Below are 15,542 nucleotides of genomic sequence, written 5' to 3'. Positions count from 1 at the left end.
TCATTGAGCCTAGACAAAAAAATTGGAAAGATGTAGAAAAATGACACTTTCTGGCATTTGATTTTCACATATGAATGCATAATCCTTCTCACACAGTCCGATGATGTCAGACGGGGCGAGTATGGGGGGCACGGGGAACCTGCCCACAGCGGCGCCGCTGTCCATGCCTGGCATGAAGAAGCCCTGGCACGAGCATGTCACTCAGGACCTGAGGAACCATCTTGTGCACAAGCTGTGAGTCAGACAGAAAGCCATATCTTGTCAAAATAAGAGCTGTCGTTGTTTTTAGAGCCGTTCTCATAGTCCATTTCCTCTCAAACACCTCCACAGAGTTCAAGCCATATTCCCCACACCAGACCCTGCAGCACTGAAGGACAGACGCATGGAGAACCTGGTCGCTTACGCCCGTAAGGTTGAAGGGGACATGTACGAGTCTGCCAACAGCAGGGTAAACCACCTTAACTTTAATGCTACATTTTAGAATCCTTTATTTTGGTCACACATTATACACACAGTTTGTTGCATATATACAGTGAAATGTATTAGTTTTCACTGGTCAGAGTGCAGGGTCAGCCATGATACGGCGCCCCTGGAGCAGATAGGGTTAAGGGCCTTGCTCAAGGGCCCAACAGTGGCATCTTGGTGGTGCTGGTGCTTGAACCCCCGACCTTCTGGTCAGTAACCCTGAGCCTCAACCACTGAGCCACCACTGCTCCTCCCAAAAATATTGATTTTATTAGGGCTGAACTATCCCTTTAATTTTAATAAAAAGGGCCAGGTGGTCCATGTTTCACATATCTCTAAACGTCTTGTATGCAGGATGAGTATTACCACTTCCTGGCTGAGAAGATCTATAAGATCCAGAAGGAGTTGGAGGAGAAGAGGAAGTCCAGGCTGTCAAAGCCGCCCATGGGCGCTCAGGTTCCTCAGCAGCCTGGCCTTCCACAGCCCAACACTATGGGACCCACACAAGCCATTCGGCCACCAAGTTAGTTTCTCCAACCTGTGACCTTCTGGTTTTCTGGGATGTTAATATTTTCATAAACCATGCAGATCTCGTTCAAACTGCTGAAAATATCCCCTTATTTCGACAGATGGACCTGTCCCCATGCCCAGTGTGCCAAATTCATTGATGGCCCGCATGCAAGTCCCCCAAGGTATTGTCTTTTCATGTTTACACTACTGTATCTTTGAATTATGTTCGTGTTTTGCTCAGTTCTGGACCTCTTTAACCTCTGGGGTCGACGGATGCGCTGGCGTGCCCTGCTGGATTTTTTCATAATTACAGCAGTATTCTGTAATTTTGGGGCATACACATAAGTGTAAGACATCATTAGAGACTATAAAGGGTCTACTTTTATTTGTGTACACTCACAATAACAACAAAACCTTGTGCTTTTGTAAAATAAAGAAAATAAAAAGGGTGAGCTGTAAGTAGTCTCTGGGTTCGCGAGCATGTATCTGAAACAGCGTCACAAAAATGAACTGAAACTCCACGAATACTTATCTTACAAAAATGAAACGTATGTCTAAAGAGAGCTTAAAATGTCTAATTTTAAATAAAACAATTCAATTTTAAAACAAATATTCTCCTGCAATGTAATATGTATGAAACAAAGCAATGTACAGTTTTTACTGGCTCAGCGAATTATCTCTAATGTGATCCCACCCACCAGCAGAGTGTGCCATCCAAACGCTAATGTGCTGAGATGATCAAATCAAATGGTGAACGCCCCTGACTGTGCCTTAAAAACAAAGTTAATTCACTTTTCTGCGCATTTGAAAGACCGCACGATACACAAGTGAGAAAACTCCTGGATAGTGACGAAGAGTTAACATTTTCCTCAGAAGAAGAGCGGGACGTTTGTATTTTGAAGAGAGACTTGATCCAGCCGAGGATACAATTTCGGACGAGTAAGTCAATTAGTTTTCATTAGTTGACAATGCTATTTTATATAAACATGTACATATTTTGCAAGTGGGACTGTTTCCAGACTTGCCAGCCAGGATCCAGAGTATTGAAATTTGAAATGTGACCTAATAAGCAAGTTTTAGTTACATTTAAATGCTGTTTCGGCTAAGGCAGGTATTTAAATGGTATGCTGTATGATATAAATATGATATTAAAATAATATGAATGTTTAGATTATATTTTATCTAGTGTTTATGCTGCCTCATTATCATCAACAAAGCTTGTGATTGCAAATATGTGTTAGGGTTAAATTAGTAAAATGCACTTTAAATATGCCCATATTAGAAAATCAGCATATTATAATGATTTCTGAAGGATCATGTGACACTGAAGACTGCAGTAATGATGCTTAAAATTCAGCTTTGATCACAAATTGTATTTTACAATATATTTAAATAGAAAAATGTTCTTTTAAATTGGTGAGCAGAAGAGACTTCTTTTAAACAGTAGTGTAGGTCTAAAATTAAGTGAAGTCTAGTAAATGTACTATGTAAAGAAAATGTATAGTCAGATTACTTCTTTTAACTTAAAACTTGATTTTGATCATTAAGTCTCCTCACATTCATTCTCTTTCTTTCACATTCCTCAGTGATAGGCCCAGGGGAGGGGACTTTGTCTCCTCAGGTGTGAATTACAATCAATATTCATGATAGTTCACGCCTCCTCGCATATGACCTTTCTAACACTAAAAGTGTCTTACAAAAGTTCAATTACTATATTGTTTTGTATTAATAAGTGATCAGGATAGTTTTCACATCATTTTGTAGCAAAAACTCTAGGCTACAAGATTCAGTTCTCAAAAGTCTTGTGAACAAATGTGTTATATGGCCTTATTTCAATGACTTAAAAATGTTGTATTTTCAAAAAAACATGCATAAACGTTATTTTCTCAAAAATTCAAACATCCACACACATGTTGCTCACATATTATTGTAGCCCAGTTTGTGTTGAATACAGTGTTATCAGACTGTATCCATTAATGTGTTTTTAAGCAACTGAAATAGGCACAAATGTCAAGGCACGTCAAAACACCCTCAGACCCCAGAGGGTTAAGGATACCTTTTGCAACACATTTGTATTTCTTCATTTGACGTATTTTCAATTAAATATATTCAATGTGAAATTTTGTAGTGGCTTGACATAAGTTTTCTATCTGGATTTGATTGGATCATGAAAACTAGGCTATGATATGATTGGTTAATATTACTTTATCCCACCCTCATGGCCTTGATTACATTGGAAGTGAATCGAAGTTATTACTTTTTGATCAAAGACAAAATAACATTCACTGAATCGTACATAAAAGGGCAGGAACATGTATTAAGATCATTTTCAATTTTGATATCTCATGTTGACTTCGTGTGCAGAGGATTAATCACAGTTTGTTTGCCAATTTAATTTGAGCTCCATGTATTTTTATTTATTTATTTATTTATTTATTTTGGAAAATAAAAGACAAGGCATTCTGGAAATGCAGGAGTTACTCCAAAACGTCCTGTTAAATGGAAAAGCTCAATTTGTGTTTCCATCTTTCCCTGCAGGGATGGGTCAGTTCAACCCTGTGACGATGCAGAACGTGCAGATGAACCAGTTGCCGGTGGGTGCTCCGAGAGCGCCGTCCCCGATGACCCACCCCAATCAGATGGGCATGGGCACCGCTTCAGCAGTGAGCATCACTCTATAGTGCTGTTCCTTAACATAGTGAGCTGCCTTGCTGTCTACTGCTCTCCGAGGGGCTGTTTACACAAAAAAAAATTCCATCCACCTGTTTTCCATCGCAGTTTTTTTAGTTGGCATGCGCTAGACGGACATCTTTAACCATTGCGCCTGGTGTCGCAGGAGTGCTGCATTTTATAGACATCTGTGTTGTGCTCTATTCATTGCGCTGTGTCTAGCTTTTTCAGGCACAATAACGCCCCTAAGGCAGCATCTTAACCCAAATGGAACCTTGTAAGTGACTGGTCTTGAGCGCTACATATTCTGCAACTCTCCACGACCACAATAATTGCACTTCTCATGCAAAGAGCTCTGGAGACTTGACTCCAAATTGATTTTGATAGTATTGGCATGTTGCTAAACTAACAATGTGATATTCTAATTAGCATAAATGTATATATCACACACAACTATTGGATAAATAGTCAAATTGTAATGCTATAAGATTTTATCACTACATTTTAGGATGTACAAAAGAAGGTATCTTAGAAGGCAGCATAATTATGCTGCATAATTATGCTGCCAACCTGTTGGTATGGCATTCGTGTTGGGAGAATGCTGTCTATGTAGGCAGCTTGCTAGGTTTTGGAACAACTAATGAGTGCAGTGAATATGTATCTTAGCACTTTCTTAATCGCATTGCATCAAAATTGGAGTTGCTATGTTTTTCTAATGTACTTCTATGGCTTGTTTCTGCAGATGAGTATGTCTCCCTCCAGGATGCCACAAGGTCAAGGCATGATGGTAGCCCATGCTAACAACATGGTGGGCCAGACAGCCAATCAGAACCAGTTCATGAACCAGACGCTGTTCCCAACCTCAGGAGGAAGCATGAATGTGAATGTAAACATGGCACAGCAGTCAGGACAATGTGTTGCTCAGGTGAGGAATTCAAATACGGTATGTTTCTCTACAGGTGTATTTGCTCTGCTTAGGGGTGTCCATTTTCTATTAAAAAACTATTGCAAAGGAAAAAATGTATTCTGCAAGCTTATTTTCGGGCCATTAAGATTTTTGGCGTTGAGACATTATCACCATAATAATTAAGATATCTTTCACATTTTACATGTGAAAATCCAGCAAAAACAAGTGTCAGATATGTGTAAAGCTTGTTGTATGAGTACATAGTTTTGAGTGTTTGTGCTTTATCTCAGCTAGTATACCCTCCATATCTCCTCTGCAGCAGCAGCCAAACGCTAACCTGACCCTGAATGCTGTGGGCTCCCTGGGCCCCAAGTCTGCTCTGTGCTCCACCCCTCCTCCACCCTCTGCCTCCACCCCATCAGCTGGTAACCTACAGTCACTCCAGGCCCAGCCCTCCACACCGGCCTCTGTGGGAGGCCAGGCTACGCCCACCCACAACCCCAGCAGCTTGCCCCGCCCTCCCTCTGTCCTGGGCTCTTCCCCCGCCCCCTCCCAGCCGCTTACGCCTCTGCAGTCCCAGCTCGAACCCCCCCTGCAGATGCAGCAGCCCACCTCTGTGCAAGCCCAGCAGCCCAGCACTCCGGTGAGGATGGACATGAAAATACAGCCTCCATTTAAACAAATGTGACTTTCTTCCTATAGATTGACCGATAATCGGTTTGACCGATATTTTGTACAGATATTCACACTTTTCTATCTAATTGGTGATCAGGTTTTTAATACTGGGTCTACCGATAAATGCTATTATTATTCTTTTTAGTAGTATGACAATAATAGTAATTCTTAATATTTGTAATGTGACTTTCAGTTAAAGTAATTATTAAGATTCATAACAGAGGTGGGGGACTCGAGTTACTTGACTCGAGTCGCACATTTCAGGACTTGCGACTTGCTTGATTAAAATAAGATATAGACTTGACTTTGACTTGAAAGCAAATGACTTGAGACTCGACTTGAAGTGGAGAAGCATGACAAAGGCAATTTTAATCTGTTTTTAGAAAAACGTATAAACAAAGGAAAATCTTCACTCCAGTTGATATTTGCAATTCATCATGTTAAAAGAAATGGGTTGCCTAAAAGTCAGTATACAATATTTTGACGTAAAAAAAGAACAAATCGTTTAAGTGAACTCACCAGTTAAAATTCAATCCAATCGATAAATATATTTCCGTATTCACAAAATCTCGACAACTGACCGAGATGGAGAAAATGCCCATCACAGTGATGCGAGTGTTGAGCTGACGCCAGTCAGAGGACTGGCAAAAAGTTGCAAAAAAAAGTTGTTTAAAGTATGTTTGCACTGTCACGTCACTTTTGAATGTAGTGTCTCGTAATGACTTCCAAGGTTTTTTCATTTTTAATAACTTATAAACAGTAATGAAATTGTTTTCAAGAATAATAATTGTGGCATTAATTAATTCATATGTAAAAATGTACTGTAAGCCACGACGGAACCGCCAGCACCACTGATCAGCACCAGCGCAGTTAACGCTGCACAAGCTGAAAACCCGCCAAACGTAACAGACGATCGACCTCCAAAAATAATCTGTTTGGCTATAAGGACTTCGAATTGGACCGTGTCAATAAAAAAAGATTTGCCAGATGCACAACCGCAAATTTCATCCGACATTTCAAGAACCACAAGGAAAGGTAAGTAAATAATTTGGTTATGATAGATTTCACTAATATCTAGAAAGATTAATATGCTAATTTTTATTTTATTTTTAATTTAGGGTTGTCAGTAAATCAAAATAATTATTCACGATTAATCTCATGTTTTGTAATTTTAACGCTATTAATAACACATTTGAAATTAGCCTTTTTACTCGTTCCTTTTAATGATGGAAAACAACATAAAGAGTTTTAATGACACTGTGTTGTTTATTAGCGGCGTTTCACTCGAGGATATTTAATACTTTTTAGCTTTTATGAAATTACGTTTATATGTCCTGTCAAGTGTGTGTTCAGCCATGGAGGGATTAATATGCGGCCCCATCATTCACAACTTAGTGTCAAAGTCTTTGCAAACCTTATTTTCTGTAAATGCAACCAATTTTAGACACAACAATAGATTGGATTTTCCTTGCGATTTTGAACATTTTGTTTAAGTAACTGAATTGTATTTATTTTATTTGATATTTTATTTTCAGATATTAATGTAGCACAGATATGTATATAATTCATATACATGTATGTATATATATGTATGCAAGTCATCTTTTTCAAATGTTAACTTTTATTTCTGTTTGGTACCGTGACTTGAATCAACTTCACTTGATACTTGACTTGCTTGATTTGTCTGCACTGCGACTTGAGACTTGACTCGGACTTGAATGGTTGACACTTGACTTGACTCGTTGAGACTTGACTCGTTGAGACTTGACTCGGACCTGACGGTTGAGACTTGACTCGGACCTGACGGTTGAGACTTGACTCGGACCTGACGGTTGAGACTTGACTCGGACCTGACGGTTGAGACTTGACTCGTTGAGACTTGACTCTGACTTGATGGTTGAGACTTGAATTGTTGAGACTTGACTCTGACTTGAATGGTTGAGACTTGACTCGGACTTGACGGTTGAGACTTGACTCGGACTTGACGGTTGAAACTTGACTCAGACTTGACTCGTTGAGACTTGACTCGTTGAGACTTGACTCGTTGAGACTTGACTCGGACTTGATGGTTGAGACTTGACTCGGACTTGACTTGTTGAGACTTGACTCGGACTTGATGGTTGAGACTTGAATTGTTGAGACTTGAATTGTTGAGACTTGAATTGTTGAGACTTGACTCGTTGAGACTTGACTCGTTGAGACTTGACTCGTTGAGACTTGACTCTTTGGGACTTGACTCGTTGAGACTTGACTCGGACTTGACAGTTGAGACTTGACTTGGACTTGACTCGTTGGGACTTGACTCGTTGGGACTTGACTCGTTGAGACTTGTTGAGACTTGACTCGGACTTGATGGTTGAGACTTGACTCGGACTTGAATGGTTGAGACTTGACTCGGACTTGAATGGTTGAGACTTGACTCGGACTTGAATGGTTGAGACTTGACTCGGACTTGAATGGTTGAGACTTGACTCGGACTTGAATGGTTGAGACTTGACTCGGACTTGAATGGTTGAGACTTGACTCGGACTTGAATGGTTGAGACTTGACTCGGACTTGAATGGTTGAGACTTGACTCGGACTTGCTTGTGACTTCAACGTGTGTGACTTGCCCCCACCTCTGATTCATAATGTGACTTTCTTGTAAAGATTGACTGATAAGTGATTTGACTGACATTTGGTGTATATATTCACACTTCTACTTCGTTATCAGATTTTTACAGTTGGGTCTACCAATAAATGTTATTATTATTACTGTTATGACAATAATAGTAACAATAGTATGTGTGTCTTTCTGGTAGCGATTAACTGCTAATCGGTTTGACTGATATTTTGTTCCGATCTTCACACTTTTCTACCTAATTGGTGATCAGGTGCATGTGTTTGTGAGGTACTTAATATTGAGTCTACCGATAAAGGCTATTGTTATTAGTACTAGTAGCATTATGACAATAATGATAATATAAAAAATAAAAAAAAATTGTCTTGTAAAAATTGACCTATAATTGGTTTGATCAATATATTGTACAGAGATTCACAATTTTTACTTAAACATTCTTAAACATGGGGTCTACCAAATTTGATTTTATTGTTATTGTGCGAAAAAAATATGCATATTAGTTATCAGACACTTAAAAATAGTCTTGTATCAGTCGTAAAAAACAATGTTGTTCCTGTGTTTTCAACCCATTAGCTCTCTCAGATGGCTGCTAGCATTGATAACAGAGTTCCCACGCCTGCATCTGTGGCCGAGACCCACTCCCAGCAAGCTTTGCCTGACTACCCTGGTGCTGAGCCAAAATCTGAGCATCAAGAAGACGAGCAGGAATTTGAGTCCGGGAAAAAACAGCTTAATATAAAAATGGAGGTCAGTACTGAAATGTAACATGGTAAATTTGAAAAATGTACTTTTCCTGGTCTTATTATGACAGGTTCACAATGTTCACAAAGTTTGTTTTCTTTTGTTCTCTGAAATCTTTTATCAAACTGTTATAGCTTTGCCTTTAAAACAACATAATTTTTTTAATGATGTCACCTAGGTCACATGGGCTATTGGTTATTCAAGACAATTAGCTGTTTAGGCTTCTTTTGAAAGTTATTCAGCCTTTCTGATCTCTTGCTTATAGTTAGGGCTATAGTTTAATCATCAAAATTGGGTGCCAATGGTGTTTCAGGATGTGCCTCCTATTCATGATGAAATTGCTGGTAAATAAAATCGAGTTCAGCTGTACATTTTGTTCTCTTAGAATATTTAATTTTACTCAGAAACATGCCGCATTACTGAAGGAAAATGGGTTTCGATTGCTATTTCACTTTGAATTCAAATGCATCTAAAACAGTTTTTAGAACATTAACGATATATAGTTTGATTCTTTCTTGAGTGTTGCCATTTTTGATGATGTTACAGGATGAAGATGACAAACCTCCAGAAGTGAAGGAGCAGCCAGAAGCTGTAGAACCTAAACTGGAACCGATGGAGATGGAGGAAAAGAAACCAGAGACAAAGACTGAGCCAAAAGAGGAGGAAGTATCCGGCACAAACAGCACGACGCCAGCTGGTCAATCCACCCAGTCAAAAAAGAAAAGTAAAATCTTTGTTCTGAAAGTGTTTAAACCACTTCTTTCAATGTACTATGTTACTTGATAGTCATATAACATCATGATGATCTGTTACAGTATTTAAACCAGAGGAGCTCAGACAGGCGTTGATGCCCACCTTAGAAGCTCTGTATCGGCAAGACCCAGAGTCCCTGCCCTTCCGCCAGCCAGTGGACCCCACTCTACTGGGCATCCCGGTAAATCACTTTTATATGTTCTGTCTTTGTTGTTCAGAGACCAACAAAATAGTATCAGGTCATTACTTTTATGCAGTACTTATCAACTAAACCTATATCAAATGAATGCATGAATGAAATAAAGGGTGCACCAGACTTTCATAAATATTTTCTGGTCAAGCTCAGGAACAAATTATTGGCCTGCATCAAGAAATGCAGTCGGAATAAAACCTTGAATGATCGAGATGAGAGATCACTAGAAAGCTTGAGGTCACATCGTAAAAAATCAACAGTAGAACTCACGACTATGTTTAATAGTGAAAGTAAGAGCATTTCCACATGCACAATGTGATAAGAACTTACAGGATTGGGACTAAACAGCTGTGTGGCCACAAGAAAGCCAATCGGAAAAAAACAACTTCAATATGATAGGGAGCCTAAAGATTGGACTGTGGACAATGGAAAAAGGTCATGTGATCTGATAAGTCCAGATTTACCCTATTCCAAAGCCATGGGCACGTCAATGTAAGAAGGGAAGCGCATGAAGCGATGCACCAATCATGCATAGTGTCCACTGTACAAGACTCTGGAGGCAGTGTTATGATCTGGGGTTGCTTCAATTGGTCAGGTCGAGGCTCAGCAACGTTATGCAGCAATTAAATGAAGTCAGCTGACTACCTGAATATACTGAATGACCTGGTTATCCCTTCAATGGACGACAGTGACAAGATTTATCACTGGACCTCTGGACCTCAGACTGGGGCGAAGGTTCATCTTCCAACAGGACAACGACCCTAAGCACAAATCCAAGATAACAAAGGAGTGGCTACGGGACAACTCTGTGAATGTCCTTGAGTGGCTCAGCCAGAGCCCAGACTTGAACCAGATTGAACATCTATGGAGAGATCTGAAAATGGCTGTGCACGACGCTCTCCATCCAACCTGATGGAGCTTGAGAGGTCCCCCAAAGAAGAATGGGAGAAACTGCCCCAAAATAGGTGTGCCAAGCTTGTAGCATCATACACAAAAAGACTTGAGGCTGTAATTGGTGCCAAAGGTGCTTCAACAAAGTATTGAGCAAAGGCTGTGAATACTTACAGTATCTCACAAAAGTGAGTACACCCCTCACTTTTTTGTAAATAATTGATTATATCTTTTCATGTGACAACACTGAAGAAATGACACTTTGTTACAGTGTAAAGTAGTGAGTGTACAGCTTGTATAACAGTGTAAATTTGCTGTCCCCTCAAAATACCTCAACACAGCCATTAATGTCTAAACCGCTGGCAACAAAAGTGAGTACACCCCTAAGTGAAAATTTCCAAATTGGGCCCAATTAGCCATTTTCCCTCCCCGGTGTCATGTGACTCGTTAGTGTTACAAGGTCTCAGGTGTGAATGGGGAGCAGGTGTGTTAAATTTGGTGTCATAGCTCTCACACTCCCTCATACTGGTCACTGGAAGTTCAACATGGCACTTCATGGCAAAGAACTCTCGGAGGATCTGAAAAAAATTATTGTTGCTCTACATAAAGATGGCCTAGGCTGTTAGAAGATTGCCAAGACCCTGACACTGAGCTGCAGCACGGTGGCCAAGACCATACAGTGGTTTAACAGGACAGGTTCCACTCAGAACAGGCCTTGCCATGGTCGACCAAAGAAGTTGAGTGCACGTGCTCAGCGTCATATCCAGAGGCTGTCTTTGGGAAATAGACGTATGAGTGCTGCCAGCATTGCTGCAGAGGTTGAAGGGGTGGGGGGGTCAGCTTGTCAGTGCTCAGACCATTAGCCGCACACTGCATCAAATTGGTCTGCATGGCTGGGGTCCCAGAAAGAAGCCTCTTCTAAAGATGATGCACAAGAAAGCCTGCAAACAGTTTGCTAAAGACAAGCAGACTAAGGACATGGATTACTGGAACCATGTCCTGTGGTCTGATGAGACCAAGATAAACTTATTTGGTTCAGATGGTGTCAAGCAGGTGTGGTGGAAACCAGGTGAGGAGGACAAAGACAAGGTTGTCTTGCCTACAGTCAAGCATGGTGGTGGGAGGGTCATGGTCTGGGGCTGCATGAGTGCTGCCGGCACTGGGGAGCTACAGTTCATTGAGGGAACCACGAATGCCAACATGTACTGAGACATACTGAAGCAGAGCATGATCCCCTCCCTTCGGAGACTGAATTTTGAGGAAAATAATGAATTTAATCCATTTTGGAATAAGGCTATAACATAACAAAATGTGGAAAAAGTGAAGCGCTGTGAATACTTTCCGGATGCACTGTATATAAAGTTTAAGTCAGAAGTTTACAAAGCCCTTAGCCAAATACATTTAAACTCTTCTAAATTTCTGACATTTAATCGTAGAAAACATTCCCTGTCTTAGGTCAGTTAGGATCGCTACTTTAAGAATGTGAAATGACAGAATAATAGTAGAGCGAATTATTAATTTCAGATTTTACTTCATCACATTCCCAGTGGGTCAGAAGTTTACATGCACTTTGTTAGTATTTGGTAGCCTTACCTTTAAAATGTTTAACTTGGGTCAAACATTTTGGGTAGCCTTCCACAAGCATCTAACAGTAAGTTGCTGTAATTTTTGCCCATTCGTCCAGACAGAACTGGTGTAATGGAGTCAGGTTTGTAGGCCACACACTTTTTTAGTTCTGGATTGAGGTTAAGCCATTCTTCCACAAATTTGGAGGTATGCTTGGGGTCATTGTCCATTTGGAAGACCCATTTGCAACCAAGGTTTAACTTCCTGGCTGATATCTTTATCTGTTGCTTCAATATATCCACATCATTTTCCTCTCATGATGCCATCTAATCCTGCAGCAAAGCACCACCACAACATGATGCTGCCACCCCATGCTTCACTTCGCCTTGCAAGCCTCACTGTTTTTCCTCAAAACATAACGATGGTCATTATGGCCAAACAGTTCAGTTTTGTTTAATTAGACCAGATGAAATTTCTCCAAAAAGATCTTTGTCCCCATGTGCACTTGCAAACTGTAGTCTGGCTTTTTTTATGGTGGTTTTGGAGCGGTGGCTTCTTCCTTGCTGAGCTGCCTTTCAGATTATGTTGATATATAGGACTTGTTTTACTGTGGATATAGATACTTGTATACCTGTTTCCTCCAGCATCTTCACAAGGTCATTTGCTGTTGTTCTGGGATTAATTAGCTCTTTTCGCACCAAACTACGTTCTTCTAGTAGACAGAATGTGTCTCCTTCCTGAGAGGTATGATGGCTGCGTGGTCCCATGGTGGTTATACTTGCATACTATCTTTTGTACAGATGAACATGATACCTTCAGGCATTTGTAAATTGCTCCCAAAGATGGACCAGACTTGTGGAGGTCCATTTTTTTTTTCTGAGGTCTTGGCTGATATATTTTTTATTTTCCCATGATGTCAAGTAAAGAGGCACTGAGTTTGAAGGTAGGCCTTAAAATACATCCACAGGTACACCTTCAGTTCAGTACACCTCCCATCAGAAGCTAATTAGCTAATTGTCTAAAGGCTTGACATCATTTTCAGGAATTCTCCAAGCTGCTGAAAGACACAGTTAACTTAGTGTATGTAAACTGCTGACCCACTGGAATTGAGATATAGTCAATTAAAAGTGAAACAATCTGTCTGTAAAATGTTTTTGGAAAAATGACTTGTCACGCACAAAGTAGATGTCCTAAACGACTTGCTAAAACTATTGTTTGCTAAATGAAATCTGTGGAGTGGTAAAAAATGTGTTTTAATGGCTTTCAACCTAAGTATATGTAAACTTCTGACGTCAACTGTATATCATCAGATGAGGAATGAAAAAAAACTATCGGCATAAATTTAGCAGATAACTGACCGTTCCAAAAAGCAACGATTAATCGGTAAAATAATACATCAGTCTACCTCTGTACAGTTTGCAGACACGTTTATCCAAAGTGACTTCAATTGCATTCAGTGTATACATTTTATCAGCTTGTGTGTTCCCTGGGAATCGAACCAATGATCTATATGTTACATCCGCTCAGACTAAAGGACTGAAATTATTTTAAATTCACTCTTATGTTCACTTAATTGTGATAAAAGAAAACTATTATAATTTCCAGTTGTAAAGGTTGTTAAATATTTTATCTAATATATGAACACATACAAAGGATTGGCCCTATATTTTTGGGGAGGGTATATTTACAAGTAGTCTAAAAAGTATGATATAAGCTCCCATGTATTTCATAATTTTGCTTGTTTTATGTTGTTTTTTTTAGGATTACTTTGACATTGTGAAGAACCCCATTGACCTGTCTACCATCAAGAGGAAGCTGGACACTGGTCAGTACCAGGAGCCCTGGCAGTATGTGGACGACATCTGGCTCATGTTTAACAATGCCTGGCTCTACAACCGTAAAACATCTCGTGTGTACAAGTACTGCTCGAAGCTGGCTGAGGTGTTTGAGCAGGAGATCGACCCTGTCATGCAGGGTCTGGGATACTGCTGTGGACGCAAGGTAAGAAGTGCTGTCTGAAATAAAATCATCATGACAATAAACACAGAAATGAAAAATCAAACAAACTCAATCTCATACTAATTAACCAAATGACACTATTTCAGGATGTGTAGAGTGCAGTTTGCGTTAAATCCACTGTGCAGATCACTTATGATGTGCATGCTCGCTCAGTGTTCACTTTTTCACATTTGTGAAATTACAGGTTTATGCATATATGATCCTTTTTGAAAGAGCACAAAAAACAGCTCTGACTCTACATTCAAGGCCAAGGACAGTGTGAATGCAAAGAGAACTGGGTTATTTTTCTTTTGGTTCACTTAGGGTGTTTTCACACTTTGATCCTTTTTAAATGAACCAAACTCAGACCCCTTTAAATGGGCCAAGAAGTGAACCGAGGGAAAAAAGGAACCAGTTCTCTTTGCATTCACATTATCCGTGACCTCTGAATTGGGCTCGGATCTATAAACAATAGTAAAATATTTGTATTGTAATCTCTTATCTGTCCTGCACAATTCACAATGCAGTCTGGTTAAACCCTTGAGTCTTCATTTGCACAGAACACTTAAAGATTTTTGAGTTTGAATAGTTTTCATCAGCAATTTACACTGTTATCTCCGTAGAAACCGAATTAGCAGCTCGTCGCGTCTCCAGATATTAGGCCTGCAACTAACGGTTATTTTGATGATCGATTAATCGAACGATTATTCAGCGATTATTGCAATGATTAATCATCAGCTCTTACCCGATTATTCTGCTTGTGCCCCAGTTTAAAAGGTTGTATTAAACGTGCTTGCTAACAATAAAGTGGACAAAATCATCTTTTAAAAATACCTCTAAATGACAAATGGAAAAATACTTTTTATTAAGTTTAATTCAGTAATTCACTGCAATAAAAGCCCTATTGTAATCAAGAGTCTTTATCTTGTTTTCCATTTCAAAATCCTTTAAACAAGATTGAGAACAAAACATTTACTTGAGAAGCAACATATGAGATAATTAGACTTGCTTTCAGAGAATGGATCAAGTGTATTTTGTATATAAGTGTATTTTTTCACTTGTTCATACTTCTGCCAGTGCAGAACAAGATACATTTACATTAAAAGCATCATATAAGACAGTTTAGATTTGCTTAAAGAGAATATATACCTTGTGTATATATAAGTAGGCTATTTTAAAATATTTAAATATTAAATATTGTATTCAACGTTCTCCAATAACATGTTTTTCTTCTGCAGTATAGCTCCTCCAGTTATTGTAAACATGCTTAAAAAGACTGATCAAAAACATATTTTATTGCCGTGTGTAATGGGCTAAGACTACTCTGTCACTTTTATCCAACTCACTAAAAAACAAACTCTCTCTTAATAGATCTGTGTATTGCGATATGCTTCACAATAACACACACAGTGATCAGCCCGTGTGCATCAGCCGGGTGCAGTTTCGATCTCTCCCCCTTCACATGACTCCGAAGCGGCACTGACTGCACAGGGAAATGCCATTTTTGAAGTTTATGACCCACTTCCTTTTATTTGAACTTTAATAAAGGATGC

General features: G+C 39.5%; 1 protein-coding gene across 3 annotated transcripts in view; it reads left to right on the top strand.

Moving 5' to 3' along the window:
- The window catches only part of LOC127652793 (CREB-binding protein-like), a 73,689-nt gene that overhangs the window by 44,890 nt on the left and 13,257 nt on the right, over window positions 1-15,542 (top strand). For 2 of the 3 annotated variants that reach the window (XM_052139176.1, XM_052139174.1), the window contains exons 8-18: window positions 97-234; window positions 331-448; window positions 820-988; window positions 1,095-1,157; window positions 3,514-3,638; window positions 4,388-4,570; window positions 4,872-5,195; window positions 8,421-8,594; window positions 9,135-9,312; window positions 9,404-9,522; window positions 13,753-13,992. In XM_052139176.1, coding sequence (XP_051995136.1) covers window positions 97-234; window positions 331-448; window positions 820-988; window positions 1,095-1,157; window positions 3,514-3,638; window positions 4,388-4,570; window positions 4,872-5,195; window positions 8,421-8,594; window positions 9,135-9,312; window positions 9,404-9,522; window positions 13,753-13,992 — 1,831 coding nt within the window. The remainder of the gene's footprint in view (window positions 1-96; window positions 235-330; window positions 449-819; window positions 989-1,094; window positions 1,158-3,513; window positions 3,639-4,387; window positions 4,571-4,871; window positions 5,196-8,420; window positions 8,595-9,134; window positions 9,313-9,403; window positions 9,523-13,752; window positions 13,993-15,542) is intronic. The other variant, XM_052139175.1, reaches the window with a different exon arrangement.

This window comes from Xyrauchen texanus, chromosome 12 (assembly GCF_025860055.1).
Source record: "Xyrauchen texanus isolate HMW12.3.18 chromosome 12, RBS_HiC_50CHRs, whole genome shotgun sequence".
NCBI classification, from domain to species: Eukaryota; Metazoa; Chordata; class Actinopteri; order Cypriniformes; family Catostomidae; genus Xyrauchen; species Xyrauchen texanus.
The sequence above is the reverse complement of the archived record's forward strand: the minus strand, read 5'-3'. Positions and strand labels throughout refer to the sequence as shown.